Source organism: Sciurus carolinensis, chromosome 14 (genome assembly GCF_902686445.1).
Source record: "Sciurus carolinensis chromosome 14, mSciCar1.2, whole genome shotgun sequence".
Lineage (NCBI taxonomy): Eukaryota > Metazoa > Chordata > Mammalia > Rodentia > Sciuridae > Sciurus > Sciurus carolinensis.
This window is the reverse complement of record NC_062226.1, coordinates 11559350-11576611: the sequence shown is the minus strand read 5'-3', so window position 1 is coordinate 11576611 and position 17262 is coordinate 11559350. Positions and strand designations below refer to the sequence as shown.

The window sequence follows — 17262 nt, the reverse complement described above, 5'->3', positions numbered from 1 at the left end:
CTAGGTATGATGTATCAAAGTGCATTCTACTGTCATGTATGACTAATTAGAACGAATAAAAAGAATTAGTTATCCTTTTTCCTGTGTTCCAATAACATCTGGAACACAAATTTCATAAGAACCTTTCAAAGTATATTATATGATATCTGTTTACATGTCTATCTCCCAAATTACCCCAGAAGACCTTTGGAGGCAAAAGTATATCCACAGCTCATTTTCATTAGCTGTACTAGTTGGCCTGATGTTTGGTACTTACTAATAACTGAAGGAAAAACAGGGGATTTACTTATTTATATTTATTTATTATCAGCAGCCTTTTCACTAGCTTATATATATATGAATATATATAATTTTTTTCTTTTTAAATTGAGATATAGGGGATATAGCTCAGTGGTAGATTATGCACAAAGCTAGTGGTTTGACTTATCACAAAGAAATATAAACTCAAAATTAACCTACAATTCATCCTTCTAAGGCATGCAATTCATTGGTTTTGGTATATTCACAAGATTTTCCAACTATCATTGCTACTTAATTCTGAAATATTTTCATCATTCTCTAGAGAAACTTGTACTCAATAGCATTCAATCCCCATTCACAGTCACCCTATGCCCAAGCCACCACTAATCTATTTTCTGTTTCTATGGATTTGTCTGTTTAGGACATTTCACATAAATGAAATTATAAGTGGTGTTTTATATCTGACTTATTTCACTTGGCAAAATGTGGATTCACCTATATTGTAGCACACAATAGTAGTTTTTCTTCATTACTACTTAATGGCGGTATGATATTCCATTCTATGGATATAAAACATTTTACATTACCTTGCCAAAACTCCTTAAAAGTTCATTTCCTAAACATATGTAACATAAGAGTCCCATAATTTGGTATCAATCTAGCTAACTCATCTTATTTTACACCAATCCCTAATATAAACTTTTATTTTTAAAAGGCTGGTCTCCTCAATATTCCATATAATTGCCAAGAAACTTAACCCATTTTATTGTTTCTTTGTCTGAAATCTGCTCCCACATTTTTCCCAGCAATATAAAACTTCCCTATCTTTTAATCCCACTCCAGTGTGCTTCATTTATGTAAATGCTATCTCTACAAGTACAGCATCATAAATTCCTGAAAGGCATAGATTATCTTATGTCTCATGAATTTCCAAATGTGCCAAAAACAGTGCATAATAAGTACACAAATATTTACTAGACAATATTTTTGATACATATCTTTGTAAAATCTCTCAGTGAAGTTCATAACGGTCCTTTAAACAATTTCCCTATCATATACAAAAGTACAGAATTATTACTGCTTACCTATTTATCCTTTGTTACATTAAGTGAGTAGCAGTCATGTAATAGATGCTAACAGACTTTATGGGCAAAAAAATCTGAATATGCTTCAGTTTATAAACCTCAAAAGAATACCAAAGTATGAAATTTTAGAATTGGAAAGAACTTCAGATCATTTTAAGTTTTAAAACTTTTTTTCCCTTTGCAGTACTGGGGATTGAACTCAGAGTCTAGGCAAGTACTCTACCACTGAGCAACTTTATCCGGCCTTAAAATTTCTCTTTTTCTTTTTCTCTCTCATATGGGGGACTGAAACCAGGGGCTACATCTGCAATACTTTTTATTTTTACCTTGAGACAGAGTCTCATTAAATTGTTGCGAGTGGTTTGAAATTGTGATCCTCCCCAGTTGCTAGACTTACAGGGGTGCACCACTGTACCTGGCGTCAAACATTTTTCTTAAAGCAACAAAATCTTTTGCCAATCAAATCTCATGCTGATACCTAACAAAAATAATGCTAGTAAAAACAGTAATAATGAAGCAGATATTCACTGAGTGTTTACTAACTGGCAGGAATAGTCTAAAGTACACAATGTAGTAAACTCACCTAATTCTCATTACCACTATAAGAAGTAGGTATTCTTTTATGTATGTGTGTGTGTGGATAGCTGGGAATTGAGTTCAGAGCCTTGTAAATGCTGAGCACCTGCTCCACCCAAGTCCATCAAATAGGTATTCTAATTTTACAAATGGGTAAACTAAGGAAGACAAATTAACTGGCTTAACATCAAAGGCTGAGAAACAGTGAGCTATAATTTGAGCCCAAAGAGTTTGGCTCCAAAGATTCCCCTCTTTATTACTATGCATCATTGTAGAGTACAAAATAGAAGTGCTCTGATTTACATAGGGCTAGAGGCTGAGCCTCTTACCTGCTTAGGTTTCTACTTAGTTCCTTTCTGGCACCTCTACGGCATCATTCCCGAAGTTCAAGAAAACATGGTATAAAAAACCCAATTCTGGTCCAACCTCCTTTAGTGTACAGTTGAGAAAACAAAACTCAGAGTTGAAGTGACTTTCCAAGTTTACAGAGCTACTCAATTGTACAGCCAGAATTAAATGCTTTTAATGCTTTTTCTACTATATGAAATCATTCTATATAAAAATTCTAGTTAACCGCTGTTCTTCAGGATTAAAAAAAAGTACTCAGGCATTTCTACAAAGGATAAAGAACTCTTATTAAGCCTTTTTACCTAATACCTACTTTTCAGTTACAGACTCTGCAGAGGGCCCAGCAGCATTCTGACCATTAGTGCCAACCTTCCCCACTTTCTTCACAGACTCCAGAGCTCTTAAAGTACTGTCAGTACTACGTGGGATTAGCTGGGAAACACTGTTTTCTGCATTTGATATTCCATTTGTACTTGGAACAATTTTCCCGGTTGTTTCAGTACTTCCTATGACAGAAATGACATTTCCGGCTGTGGTTGTGACAGTGTTGTTTACACCAACTTTATTTAGAAGAGGAAACGTTCTTACAGTCGCATTGATCTTTTTGTTCCTTAATCGATACCTGTTTAAAAACAATCAACAGATTGGTGAATATTGTTCTAAATCTTATTCTAAAGAAGAAAAGACAATGGGAAAATATTTTTAAAAAAGAAAATTGTTTTGAAAAGAGTTTCTGCAGCTAAATATCAAATACAGTCTATACCAAATTGTACTGTGACAAATGACACATGAAAATATATGCTATTCACATATGTATATAATGTACATGTATACAGACACATAATTAATATAGCAAGCAAAGTACACATGTATTCAAAGAGCAATTTTTATGGAGTGGGAAGAAAATGCTTAAAGATCTTACATAATTGGAATATAAAGTAAACTATGCAAAAACAACAAGAAGCAGCACCAAATTTAGTTGGGAAACACAGAATGAAGAGGAAAGGTATACAAAAGTTGAAAGCATCCTTCAGTTTCTTGGGAGGCTAAGTCAGGAGGATGCCAAGTTTGAGGCCAGCCTGAGCAACTTAGACAGACCCTGTCTCAAAAAAACAAAAACAACAACACTCTTTTTTTTTTTTTTTTTTTTTTTGAGATAGGTTTCACTAAATTTGCACAGGCTGGCTCTGAACTTGCAATCCTCCTGCCTCAGACTCTCGAGTCACTGGGATTGCAGGTTTGTGACATTGCACTCAGCCCCAAAACTCATTTTTTGGGGGCAGGTACCAGGGATTAAACCCAGGGATGCTTAACAACAGAGTCACAACCCCAGCCCTTTTTGTATCTTATTTAGACACAGGGTCTCACTGAGTTGCTTAGGGCCTTGCTAAACTGCTGAGGCTGGCTTTGAACCCAAGATCCTCCTGCCTCAGTCTCCCACCAAGCCACTGGGATTACAGGCTTGTGGTACAGTTCCTAGTCCAAAACTCATTCTGTTTTTAAAAAAATATTTTTAGTTATAGATGGACATGATACCTTTATTTCATTTATTATTATTATTATTTTATTTTTAATTTTTTTGTGGTGCTGGGGATTGAACTCAGGGCCTTGTGCTTTGCAAGACAAGCAACTGAGCTATATCCCCGGCCCTTTATTTATTATTTTTATGTGGTGTTGAGGATTGAACCCAGTACCTTACATGTGTGAGGCAAGTGCTCTACCAATGAACCATAACCCCAGTCACCAAAACTCATTCTTAAACATAGAATTTTATATTATATTCTTCATATTAGTTTATACCTAAAGTAAAAAATATTAGGATTAAATACTTTTCTGATACTAAATTTTGAGTTTTATTTATGATGACTGGACATGATACTGTAATACATAAAGTAATGTGACCTTGGATTCCATTTAAGAAAATGTCTAAATTTCATTATAATATAGTGCTAGTCCTATAATGTTCCCTCCAATATTTTTAACTGGTGAGAAATTAAGTTTTACATGACTGAAAAGAAGACTACATACACTTAGGGGTCATCATTATGTCTAAATGTGATATTAATGTTACGTATAAACAAATTTAATATAGTTTTAGTGATGAGCAATGCTTTTATAATAGTTTCCCTTTTAGTCCTTCAGTATCTATCAACAGCTTCATTATTCAATCCTTTCTCTTTTGGTCTCACCACATACATATATTGATAGGGGAAAATGAAGCTTAATAAAAGACAAGGGCTCCCAGACCAGACTGGCTAAAGGTAGAATAATAAAACATGAAATTTATAACAAAAGAAAACAAAAAAGATGAAACACAACAAAAACAACTGGTGGCCAGGTACAAGTGGTGCATGCCTGTAATCTCAGCAACTCAGGAGCAGAGGCAGGAAGATTGCAAGTTCAAAGTCAGCTTCAGTAATTTAGTGAGATCCTTAGCAACTTAGGGAGACCCTGTCCCCCACAAAAGGGGATGGGAGTCGGGTGGGGAGGTTTAATAAAAAAAAAAAATAAAGCACCTTTGAATTCAATCCCAGTACTATAAAAAAACTGATGATGTCCAATTTATATGTCATTAAGTATACATTGGGGAAACCCATGATTACTTCTTAGAGGAGGAGAAGCATGAGCAGACCTATATTTCAGAATGGCAATTTGATGGCATTAAAGATCAGAAATCCCTGTGCTTTCCAACAGGCTTTTTGAAACATTCTCATTCTTCTCTTATAAGTTCTTATAGAAAATGCCCAGTTGCTCCTTGCTTTCCATCCTCAAACGACAATTTCAGATATTTGTAAGGTAGTCAAGCAAGCAAAAAATAAAATTTTGTATGTGAGCCTCTCAAAAGACAGGAATCAGGAGAAGTCAAAACTTAAGTATGGAAAACTGAGTGAGGAGTCAGGGTTCATAATGAACTTTTAGCATCTGGGCAGCTAAAGGCTGAAACAGAATCTGCAGTTCTACTTTCGAAACCAATTGCTTCCTATTTTTAAATCATCCCTAAGTTCTCTCAAGTACTTATAAGTATTCCCATCTTAGAATCCAATATCTACCATTAATCCTTCTCTTTCCTGTTCCCAAGCACAGCAGTTAAATGTTGGTGGAAAAAAAAGGTGCAATTATGCTATATAGATTCTATTCAAAACTATGAACTATTTAAAATGGCCAAGCAATTTGTTAATACATTTCTTTACTAAATTTACTTTCCCACATCTAATATTCTTTTCCATTCCACTCTCCACAGGTGATATTGTATCCCTCTTAACAAAGAAAACAGATGAATTGAGAATCATCTTACCACAACCAATTCTAGTAACTTCCTTGCATCTATAATCATACACTCCTCCTAAGAAAAGGAAGAGTTCCTGTTCCTAAAGCCAATCTCTCCACTTTGTGCCCCACTTGTGTGTCTCAAGATGATCTATCTTCTCATAGACTTCAATTCTGTAACTGTCTTTCTACTGTGCAACATTACTTCGTTACGATGTCTGCTTAAATGTCATATCCTCTAATGGCCCTTCCAGGATAATCCTATCTAAACTATCTCCCATTCAATCATTTCTTTTTCTTACCTTGTGTAATTTTCTTCTTAGCACGAATCACTAACACATTACACTTTCTATTTATTTGCTTTATATTAGTCCCTTCTATATCAATGTACCCCATGAGGATAAGAATTTTCCTTTCTTATTTATGCACTCTTCATACTTAGCCCAAAATATAGTGTCTCATGCATACTAAGTGTTCAATAAGTATTGGATGCGTTAATGTGGAGTAAGCCTCAAACTTTGTATGACCAAAAGAACTACTGATTTTCTATCCCAAAGCATTTCATAGCTCAGTAAAGAATATCTCTCAGTTATGCAGGCTACAACTTTGAAGTTATCCTTGATTCCTCTTTTCTTTATATCCCACATTCAATCTGTCCATCTTGCAAACTCTATTTTCAAAATATATCTCAAATATGAATACTTTTCATCATTTCCAATGCTACAGTACGAGGATTATGCTACTGAGCTTGCACCGAGTCCACTGCAGAGGCTTAACTGGTCGCCATCCTTACAAACATCAAAGTGACATTTCTAAGACAAAATTAAAATCTCATCATTCTATTTGAATAAAACCCTATAGTGGCTTCCTGTTGCAATCAGAATAAAATCCATTCTTTGCTGTAGCTTACCAAACTGCTGAAATTAATTATTTACATGTTACTGTTCCTGTTTCCCCACTTAGAAGCATTTCAGACAGTACCAAGCCCATAACAATCTCTTAAAATGAGTTGAGTTAGTTGGTTCCAGGTTTCTGACACTTCTCATAATGCAGCAATTCTTGGGAATAGGTTTCTAATACCCTTTTACTAAAATATATGCATTTAAATATTTATTCTAAAGAAAGATTGTTGGGTATTTACATTCTGTATGGCTAGAGGGGTGTACAGTAGAGAAAGCAAGCAAGGGTAAAATTAATTTAAGTTGAATACACATTTGTTGAGCTTTTGGTGTGTTATGTGAACTAAGACAAAAGGACTCATTAAAAATCTCAGCAAGGTTAGCAACATTTATTTTTTAAACCAATATGATATAGTGAAATCACCTCCTCTCATTCTTTGTATGATTCCTATTTATTTGTTTTAAAAGCAGTAGAAAGTGTGAAGCTGGCTGGAAATAAGAAATAGAAACTGTAGATTATTTTATTTTTGACATGAACATATTGACTTTATTCAGGTATATGCTAGGTTCAGGAAACATAAAGGTAGATAAATGAAGCAATTGCAATACAGACATTTTATAAACACTAGTTAGAATTGCTACATATGGAGTGTTGCTATGGTCTGAACATGCCCCTTAAAGTTCATGTGTTGGTAACTTAATACCCAATGCAAGAATGTTGAGAGGAGAGACCTTTAAGATATGATTAGGTCATGAGGGCTCTGCCCTTAAAAATAGGTTCGTGCCTCTGGGTGTGGTGGAGCACTCCTATAATCCCAGTGGTTGAGGCAGGAGGATCCCAAATTCAAGGGTAGTCTCAGCAACTTAGCAAGGGCCTGGGGAACTTGATGAGACCCTGTCTCCCAAAAAAAAAAAAAAAAAAAAAAAAAAAAAAGACTGGGGATGATGTGGCTCAGTGGTCAAACTCCCCTGGGTTCAATCCTGGTACCATTAAAAAAAAAAAAAAAAAAAAGTTAATGCCATTACCACAGGAGTGAGTTCCTGATAAAGGAGTGAGTTCAATCTCCAATCTATTTCCTCTCCCTCTCTTTCCCACACAGGTACTTTTGCCCGTTTGCCTCTGCCATGGGATGATGCAAGAGGCCCTTACCAGTTGTGATCCCCTTAATCTTAAGACTCCCCAGCCTCCAGAACAGTGAACTAAATAAATTTTTGTTCATATAAATTACCCAGTCTATGGAAATAATAGAACACTGAAGAAAGAAACTGAAGAAGAAACTGAAGAAAACACTGAAAGAGGGAAAGACCTCCTGAGTTCTTAGATAGGCAAAATTAATAGTTAAAATGGCCATATCACCAAAAGTGATCTATAGAGTCAATGCAATACCCATCAAAATACTAATGACATTATTCACAGAACTAGAAAAAATAGTTCTAAACAGTCCATTCATATGGAAAGATAAAAGCTCAGAATAACCAAAGTAATTCTAAGCAAAAAAACAAACAAATGAAACAATGCTGGAGGCATCACAACAATACTCACTTGAAATAATACTACAGAGCTATAGTAATAAACTACACAGTACTAGCACAGAAACAGACATATAAACCAATGAAACAATAGAAGACAGAGACAAATTCACACAGATACAATCATTTGATCCTTAACAAAGATGGCAAAAACTTAGGGAGAAAAAGATAGCCTTTTTAACAAACAGTGCTGGAAAAACCAGTTAACCATATGTAAAAAAATGTGATTAGACCCTTATCGCTCACCCCGCACAAAAATCTACTCAAAATGGATCGGACCTAGGAATTAGACCAAAAACTTTGCAAATGCTCAGAGAAACATAGTGTCAACACTCCAACATATCAGTGCAGGCAACAATTTCCTCAACAGGACGCCTAAAGCTCGGGAAACAATACCAAGAATCAAAAGATGAATGGATTAAGAAAATGTATTACATATACACAATGTTGTTTATTTGGCCATAGGAACAAAATTATATCATCTGCACGAAAATACATGAAACTCAAGGGCATTATTTTAAGCAAAATAAGCCAAACTGTTTGAAATCAAGGGTCCTATGTTTTCTCTCATATGTGGGAGCTAGAAGGAAAAAAAAAAAAACTGCGGGGGGCAGTCTCATGAAAATAGAAGAGAGACCAGTAGAGTATAGAAAGGGGACCCAGGGACCAAGGAGAGAAAGGATAGGGGAGGTACTGGGGCATGAAAACAACCAAATATCCAGTCTGCAGTATTCTGTTATAGAAGTGTGAAACCGCTAAGACAAGTGCTATAGCAGCACAGTAGAGAGCAACCAAAACTGCCTAGGCAAGTCAGGGAAGTTTGTGGAGGGAAGATGATAACTGAATATGATAAGAAACGGTTCTCCAGAGAGAAGAGAGGAAAGCACACAATACAGAGGGAACAACATGTGTAAGATGAAAGAGTGAAAGAAATCATATGGTAGTCAGTAGTGATTAAGTAGAAGTACCTTATAAAAATTATCCATCATGTACCCATCATGTTCCCAGCATGTCTGAGCCCTGGGTTCAATCCCAGCACTACAAAAAACAAAACAAAACAACTCTCCACTACCACCAAATAAAAGCCCCCAAAAGAATCTATACCTATCTATTTCTAAAAGGCATCTATCTATTTCTGAGAGTCAGGTTGGACCAAATTCTGAGGAACCAACCCAGTACTTGTTTTGTGACAGATCTTCTGAGGCTGCACTACCCTTGCGTTCCTGGGAAAATGCTTGGTGTATGCCATCAGCATAGTGCACTTTTTAAACGTGCTCCTGGATTTAACAAATCTTTTATTCCAGGGTTTTGAAACTGTATTCATAAATGCAGTGAAACTAAACTTGTCTTGAATTATCCTCATCTAGTTTTAGAAAATTATTCTAGACTTATCTGATGAACTGGCCAGGTTTTGCTCTTGTTCTATAATCTGGATGGGGGTGGGGGAAATCAGTAAGGTAGGAATTAAGTTCCTGGAAAATATGGTAGAACCCAGTTGGGTTTTGGCCTTTGCTTGGATATTTTATTGATGTGTTAGTGTCATTAACCATCATGTATCTGTATGTTATTTTTCATAGTTAGAAATGTGTACATAGCCAGTTATTTAGGTTTCATCAAATTGAATTTTTTTCCATTTTATCTCTAGATAGTTCTACAACTGGCCATTTTTGTAGTTAATAAAAGATAAAGGGCAAAAAAAATGGTCAAAAAAAAATAAAGTAGAAGATAAACATGATTAGATGATAAGATCTTGGTAGAAATAGAAAAACACACAATACAGAGGGAAGACATCTAAGTTGAGACGTAGGGAAATGTTAGTAAAAAACAACTGAAGTAGGAAAATGGATAAGTTGGGTTAACATGTGAAACATGAAAAAATGCTGCCTGGCACAAAATATAATCAGTTCATTTTTTTTTTTTTTTTTAAACTGGGGATTGAATCCAGGGGTACTTAACCCTGAGCTATACCCCCAGTTCTTTTTACTTTTAATTTTGAAACAGGGTCTCCCTAAATTACAGAGGTTGGCTTTGAATTTGGGATCTTTCTGCCTCAGCATTCAGTGTCATAGGGATACCAGAAGTCCACAACTGCACCTAGTGTAATTTGGGTATTACTATTATTATATTTATTACTACATCCTAAGTTTTGTAAGCGATAATAAAGTTCTGAACTAGGTCCTTGGGACAGAGTAGGAAGCCAACTTCAAGATATGAGAGATAAATAGATTTTCAGATGGGGCACTGATTGAGGGTGGAATGGCAATGCATGACAGTTTCCTCTCTGACTTTTTAGGACCAAGCAAGATCTTCTCAAAAGATCTGTTTTAGCTAAAGAGCTTTATTTCAGGTATGGATAAGGTGACTTTTACCTCCCAGAATCTGAGAAGTTATCAATGTGCAATTCTCCATACAGAGTTAAGACTAGGTGCACACAGTTTCTTTTTTTTCTTAGGATTCTTACAGCCTCTTTGGCTCTTTAAGTGAAGGGAAAAATTTTCTTTTTTTCCTTAGGATTCTTACAGTTTCTTTGGCTCTTTAAGCGAGGGGAAAAAAATTAAGAGAAGCATGTTTTTACTTTTCTTTTTATTTTACACGTAAATAATCTTCTTTGTCATGCTACTACTGGAGAGTTCATTATGTACAGGGCTTAGTGATAGCCAAGGAGGAAAGGAGACAACAAAAAATAAGATACATAGTCCATGGAGCTTACACTTACTTAAGTAAGATAAGCAAAGACTGAACAAATGGATCAAGGGTTGGATAATTACAGCATGTGGGCCAAAATCGCTTGTTTTTAATAAATAAGGCTTATAACTATTTGCTGTTTTTTTTTAAATAAATTATGGTACTGGGGATTGAACCCAGGGCTGCACTACCATGGACCTATGTCTCTAGCCCTTTCTATTTTGAGACATGATTTTGCTAAGTTACCCAGACTGGCCTCAAATTCACGATCCTCCTGCCTTAGCCTCCCAAGTAGCTGGGACTACAGGTATGTGCCACCATACCCAGGGAACCAAGCCAATTGTACACACTGTATATGGAGGCTTTTTTCTTGCAATTCGTAGTTGAATGGTTGTAACAGAAGTAACATGACTCTGCTGGGTGCAGTTGCACATGCCTGCAACACCAGCTACTCAGGATGCTGAGGCAGGAGGACTTATTGCTAAGTTCAAGGACAGCCAGGGAAACTCAGTGAGACCTTGTCTCAAAATAAAAAATGAAAAGCTGAAGATAGAGCTCAGAGGTAGAGCACCCCTGGGTTCAATTCCCAGCACCACCTCACTGGAAAATAAAAAACTGTATGGCCCTCAAAGACAAAAATATTTACTATCTGGACTCTACAGAAAAGTATATCAATCCCTAAAATAGATCATTAATTAATTATAATTGTGAAAAATATGACAAAAAGAACCTGGTTCTTATGAAGCAGTAAAGGGATCCCCCTGGAAAACTGAAGGATAATTAGGAAAAAAGGAAAAGACCCAAAGCCAAGGCTGGAAGGACTGGCATTATATAAAAAACCCAAGGGGTGAAGGAACATAGTGTATTTCAGGAACTGATAGAAGGTAAGTGTGGCTTGAGTACAGGGTATAATTACAGTGTTGCAAGATGAGATCAGAAAGGCTAGCACAGATTACATGATATAGGGTATTACAAGCCACAACCCAGACTTTATATCTTTATCTGTAAGGCAATGAGAAACTATCAAAGACAGTTGCAGAGGAATAATATGAGTAGATCTATGCTTCTAGAAGATTTCTGTTTTGTAGGACATAATGGGAGAGGAGGCAGGCAATGGCAGATCTAACTTGTGGATTAAGGATGGACTACAAGGATATAAAGAACACAGTTGAGGAATGTATAGGAGGTGGAACTGGCAGAGCTTAGGGAATGATTAAGCAGAAAAAGATGAAGGAAAGATAGCTGACCACGGTTTCTACAACATGGCATGTATGACTGCTGGACAGGATACACAAGGGGATGGCAGACTGGAAGGAAAAGGAGGTACAGGAGGAGAAAATTAACTCAATTTAAGTGTGAAGTATCTAAAAACAAAATGGAGATGTCCACTTAAGAGTTGATACATGTGCCAGTTGTTTAATTGAAACAAAGAGATCAATTTTTTGGTTAGGTTTTCATGAAGAAAGTTTTGGCTAATTGAATGTAACATAGTTTATATCTATTACTTCTTTGTACAAGGAGTAAACAGACATACAAAAAAAGATTATCCCTAGGAGAAGAAAGAAGACAACACAGGGTGGGGGGTGGGGTGGGGTGGGGGAGGTGGGGGAGGTGGGGGGGGGTGGGGGAGTGGGTAAAAATTAAAAAGACCTAAAGCCAGAAAAAGAAAATGTATCTGCTTTACCATTTTGCCTGAGGCTCAATTGAACTTGAAAGCTCAGTTTAAAGGCAAATAGGGGTATCTTCATTTTATACAGTTAGAAGAAATACGAATTTCAACTACAAAATGGTCTCAAAATATGATCCTTAAATAAGACTCTATGTCATTTTATCACATTAATCTTGCACCCAGATTAATCTAGAGAACTCAGAACGTCAATTTTTTCTTTGGCAGTACGAGAGATTAAAGACAAGTGAGCTCTACACCACTGAACTACATCCCCAGTCCTTTTTTAAATTTTATTTTGAGACAGAATCTTGCTAAATTGAACACACTGGTCCTGAACTTCCCTCAGCCTCCTGAGTAGGTGGGATTACAGGTGTGTACAACGACATCCAGCTGTGAACTTTTATCTTTGAAACACCACAAAGTTGAAGACTATGGATGACACTGTCATTATAATAACCAAAAATTAAACCCAGATGAAAAAGAATTCTCAAAACTTACTTTTCAAGCTCTTCCTGAGAATGGGCAAACGTACAATTTGTTCCTCGTGGACACCCTCCTTGCTGTCGCAAATCTCGGCACATGCTAGTCTTGTATTTGCTGTTCGGCTGAGGCTACAAAAAAAGAAAACATTCAATGTGTGAAAAATGATAATTCCAGTTGTAATTCACGCTTGGGACTTCAGATCTTTATAATCATAAACTTAATTTTTTTTCACATTAGACGAGTAGTAATTCTTGTGCTGAAACAACTACCATTCCATTAAGTTATGTGACATAACCCTGAATTAGCATTTTAGACATTCTTTCTGAAGATCACCTGAAATGGTTCAATGCAATGCCCATGAATAGAAAGATTCTCACTTATTGCTGTCTTAAAATTGTGATACCAGAATTAAGTAATTTTATAAAGTCTTTTTTAAAAAGTCCTAAGCTTTGTCCACTTAAAATTTCCCAGGAAAGGCAGAACACCATTTCCCTGAAAGTGAAAAATTACCATTGTAAACTTTGATGTATAACTCCATTTGTAGGCTTAAGCTGTTTAAGTTTACACAAATAATGAGGAAGAATCTAAAAACCTCATAATTGTTACAATCTGCATCAAAATCTAAGAGGTCATTCTTATTTTACCATTCCAACAATATGAAAACATCTATCATTCAGTTGGTCTTTGAATATACTATCTTCAAATAAGGATACAAGAGTGAAAAGATAACAGACTCTGGGATAAGGTTTGATCCAAGTTGTCACTTACTGACATCACCACCTTAGATGTTCTTTAACCTCTTTAAATTTCAGCTTAGGAACAGAAATTACCTTGTAGGTAGCTGTGAGGATTAGAAATAACATATGTAAAATATTATACATAGGGACTGGCCCATATTAACTTAACAAAGGAAGTTATTATCAAAATAATGATTGTAATTTAACTTTCTCTACAATATATTGAAGATAATCTTATAAATTCAAATTTCATACATTTTGCAAACAGAAATTCATTTGAGAGATAGGAATGGAAAAAAAGTGATAACTTCCAACTCTAGAAAAGAACTAAACAAAATGTCTGAAAGGAATCAATGAGCTATACTTGGTCAAAACCATCCTGTTATTCAGTGAACTCATATCCAAGATACCCACTGAACTCTTGCTATACTATGAATACTTATCGAGTACATTTAAAACTGAGTTCTCTCAAAAGAACAGAGATAATAAAAACATGAGAGGGATGGGGATGTAGCTCAGTGGCAGAGCACTTGTTTAGCATGCACAAGGTCCTGGGTTTTGATTCCCAGCACAACAAAAACAAACAAGTGAACAAACAAAAAACAAGTTATAAGAGAAGAGTCACATAAAGAGTCAATTAACCAAACAGGTTAAGAAGTTCAGGATGAAATTGTGTTAGTGATAACAGCAGTCAGAAGTGCAATAAATTTACTTACTTGAGGTGTCTCATGGCCTTTTCTGCTGTAATTTTGTATAAAGTCCACAAGGCCATGAACCACTGTTTTAACAGCTACCATTGCATTTTCCAGCTGCTCCCAAGTAGGTGAAACAGCATCTAAAGTAAGAACCAAGGGGATGGGGTACAGGGAAAATGTGTTAGCAGTTAATTCTTTTGTGTTCTTTACCTCAAAGGCAGACAAGTACAAGCATTTTTTTCACATACCTGGATTAGGGTCTATGTTCGCAAGAAGCTCTAAATGAGGCCTCAGTCTATTCAAGTTAGCTGGGTCGCCCGTTCGTTGCAAAACAATTGTCAATTCCTGGACACTCTTTGCAAATGATTCTGGGGACTGCAGCTAACAAACAGACAAAAGAATGGTTTGACACATAATATATTCTAATTATTTCAACTGATCAGTTACTTAATAGGTTTTCAAGTGTCTTCAGATTCCATAGTAGGAGTTTCAATGATGAAGTAAATTTTCATCTCAGAATCTGCCCTATGAAACTCATCATTAGACACTTAGAAAACATACTTATAAGCTCTTTGGGGTCAGAATACAGATACACTTGAGACCTTCTAAGCCTAACTGCTTTTATGCTAGCATCCTATATTTGTTTCCCTAATACATTTGCTAGTTTATTTATTTATTTGGTACCAAGGATTGAACCCCTATGGCAGTTAATCACTGAGTCACATTCCTAGGCCTTTTTATTTTGAGACAGGGTATCACTAAGTTGCTTAGGGCCTCTGTAAATTGCAGAGCCTGGCTTTGAACTTGTGATCCTGTTTCAGCTTCCTGAGTTGCTGGGATTACAGGTGTGCACCACCATCTCCAGCTGCCCCTACTTTATTTTGAAAGTTAAAAAAACTATTTTATTAAACATTAATTTGGAAGTTTGATATTTAAAAACACGGAAATTTCCACTGTCCCTTTAGTCCCTTTAGAATAGAGATAGTCCTAAGACTTATAATGATTTGAATCATGATTTTTCAACTTTACAATGGTGTGTAAGAAAACACACATTCAGTAGAAATGTGAGAATTTCCATTCTCAATTTGATCATTTCTCTGGTTAGTGATAAGCAGTACAATACTCTAACAATCTGGGCATTGGCAGTGAGGCTGCATGACCATTGAGGATAAACAGCTGACATTCTATTTAACTGTTTACTGCTAAGATAGGATGTTCATTAAGTTAGATATATGAAATGCGTTTTCCACTTAGATGGGTTTATAAGGATATGAGTAGAGAAGCATCTGTATTCTAATACTCTTCAGTATAACAACAATGGTATAAAACTAGCATCTCTAATTTTACAAACCTTGTCAATGATAGATTGCATGTGTGATTTATGAGCCAAGTCACCATATAAAAGTGAGGACCACTGCTCAGGTGAAATACGGAGTCCTGCTTCCATAGCAATATGAACAATTTGGGCGTCATGTTCTCTGCGTAGTGCCTCATAACTACGGAATTCCTCCTTTAGCTGCATCAGGGAAGAATCTTCATCTCTTTTAGTAACCTAAAAAATAGAAAAGAGAAAAAAAAGAACTCATGAAAACTCACCTGTTCTTTTACCCTCAACCACTTAATTTACTTTTTGGGAGGAGCTAGAGACACCACACAAAGTAGAAAAAAGTTAAGATAATGTTCACACCACAATCCTTTTTGGGACAAAAAAGAATTTGTGTAACTAAATATACAGTCCTTATTTTCAATGAGTTCAGCAATTGGCAGGTAAGAGGGACTTATAAACAAAAAATTATAGTAAGAGTGCTATTATAACACTCTATGGCAACACAGAAGGCAATCTCTGAAAAATCCTTCTTCCAGCTAAAGACTACAAGAATTACATCCTGAAGAATGAACAGGAGTTTTCTAGGCAAAGAAAGGTGAGGAACAGAATTCTCAAAAGAGCAGCAGTGATGAAACAGAAACATGAAAAGGCAAAGGACATACAGTTAAAAAGTAAGCTACAGGCCAGAGATCAGATGGCCTTGTATACTATGGTAAAAAAATCTGGATATTATTCTAAAGGGAATGAAAAGTCACTGAGAACTTTAAAGCAAAAGAGTGACATACTCAAATTTATGTTTTAAGAACTATAACTTTTGTAGTAGCAGAGGACAGATACAGATAAGTAAGAAATTGAGACAATGAGGGCTGGGATATAGCTCAGTGGAAGAGTACCAGCCTGGCATGTACTGTACAGTGTTCCATTCCCAGTACTTTAAAAACAAAACAAAACAAAAAAACAAGAGAGAGAGAAGAACCAGTCTATGGTCAATGGATATTATGACTTAGTTTCAGGGGGGGTTGTGGTTCAGTGGTAGAGCACTTGCCTAGTATGTATGAGGCACTGGGTTCAATTCTCAGCACCACTTATAAATAAATGAATAAAATAAAGTTCTACCAACATCTTCAAAGAATATTAAAGGAAAAGAGTTAGTTATCAAAGAGTTTCACATGAACTAGGGAAATTGTCTAATAATCTAAACATGTAGGTATACGGCTGGATAATTTCCATGACAAATGAAATATTCTTATTCCCGAACCACTAAAACTTGAGATAAACCATTTAAACTACTAATGAAGGGGCTGGGGAGATAGCTCAGTTGGTAGAGTGCTTGCCTTGCAAGCACAAGGCCCTGAGTTTGATCCCCAGCACCCCCCCCCCCCAAAAAAAAAGTAAACTACTAATGAGTAGTGACAACCAAAACTTGGTTAGAATTCAGAACACACAAGACTAGTTCAGGTTCTGAAACAGACGGGATAAATCATTCAAATTACTCAAAACTTAGGTTCCTTATTGGTAGCAGAAAAGAGTCCCATTCTGAGCACTGAGCTGAGGCAGGAAGATTTCAAGCCTCAGATGTTATTCCCAGTACCCAAAACAAACAACAATAAAACAACTGCAGACTACCTCAGCGGTTGTTTTATTGCTGTTGTTGGCAATAATGATAGGCCACCAAGAACATGAATGAGGAAATCAGGTCATAATAAGATCACAATTCTCTT

The 17262-nt window shown here is 36.0% G+C and overlaps 1 protein-coding gene and 1 non-coding gene across 5 annotated transcripts in view; both read right to left on the bottom strand.

The window, feature by feature from the left end:
- Rc3h2 (ring finger and CCCH-type domains 2) overlaps positions 1–17262 on the bottom strand; it is a 95816-nt gene that overhangs the window by 57525 nt on the left and 21029 nt on the right. For all 4 annotated transcript variants that reach the window (XM_047524136.1, XM_047524135.1, XM_047524137.1 and 1 more), the window contains exons 6-10: positions 15566–15766; positions 14463–14595; positions 14236–14354; positions 12798–12910; positions 2563–2871 (exon numbers count right to left, since the gene is read on the bottom strand). In XM_047524136.1, coding sequence (XP_047380092.1) covers positions 2563–2871; positions 12798–12910; positions 14236–14354; positions 14463–14595; positions 15566–15766 — 875 coding nt within the window. The remainder of the gene's footprint in view (positions 1–2562; positions 2872–12797; positions 12911–14235; positions 14355–14462; positions 14596–15565; positions 15767–17262) is intronic.
- On the bottom strand, positions 14667–14777 carry LOC124965058 (small nucleolar RNA SNORD90). Its single transcript, XR_007105070.1, has one exon. It is a non-coding gene; the product is annotated as a small nucleolar RNA SNORD90 (small nucleolar RNA).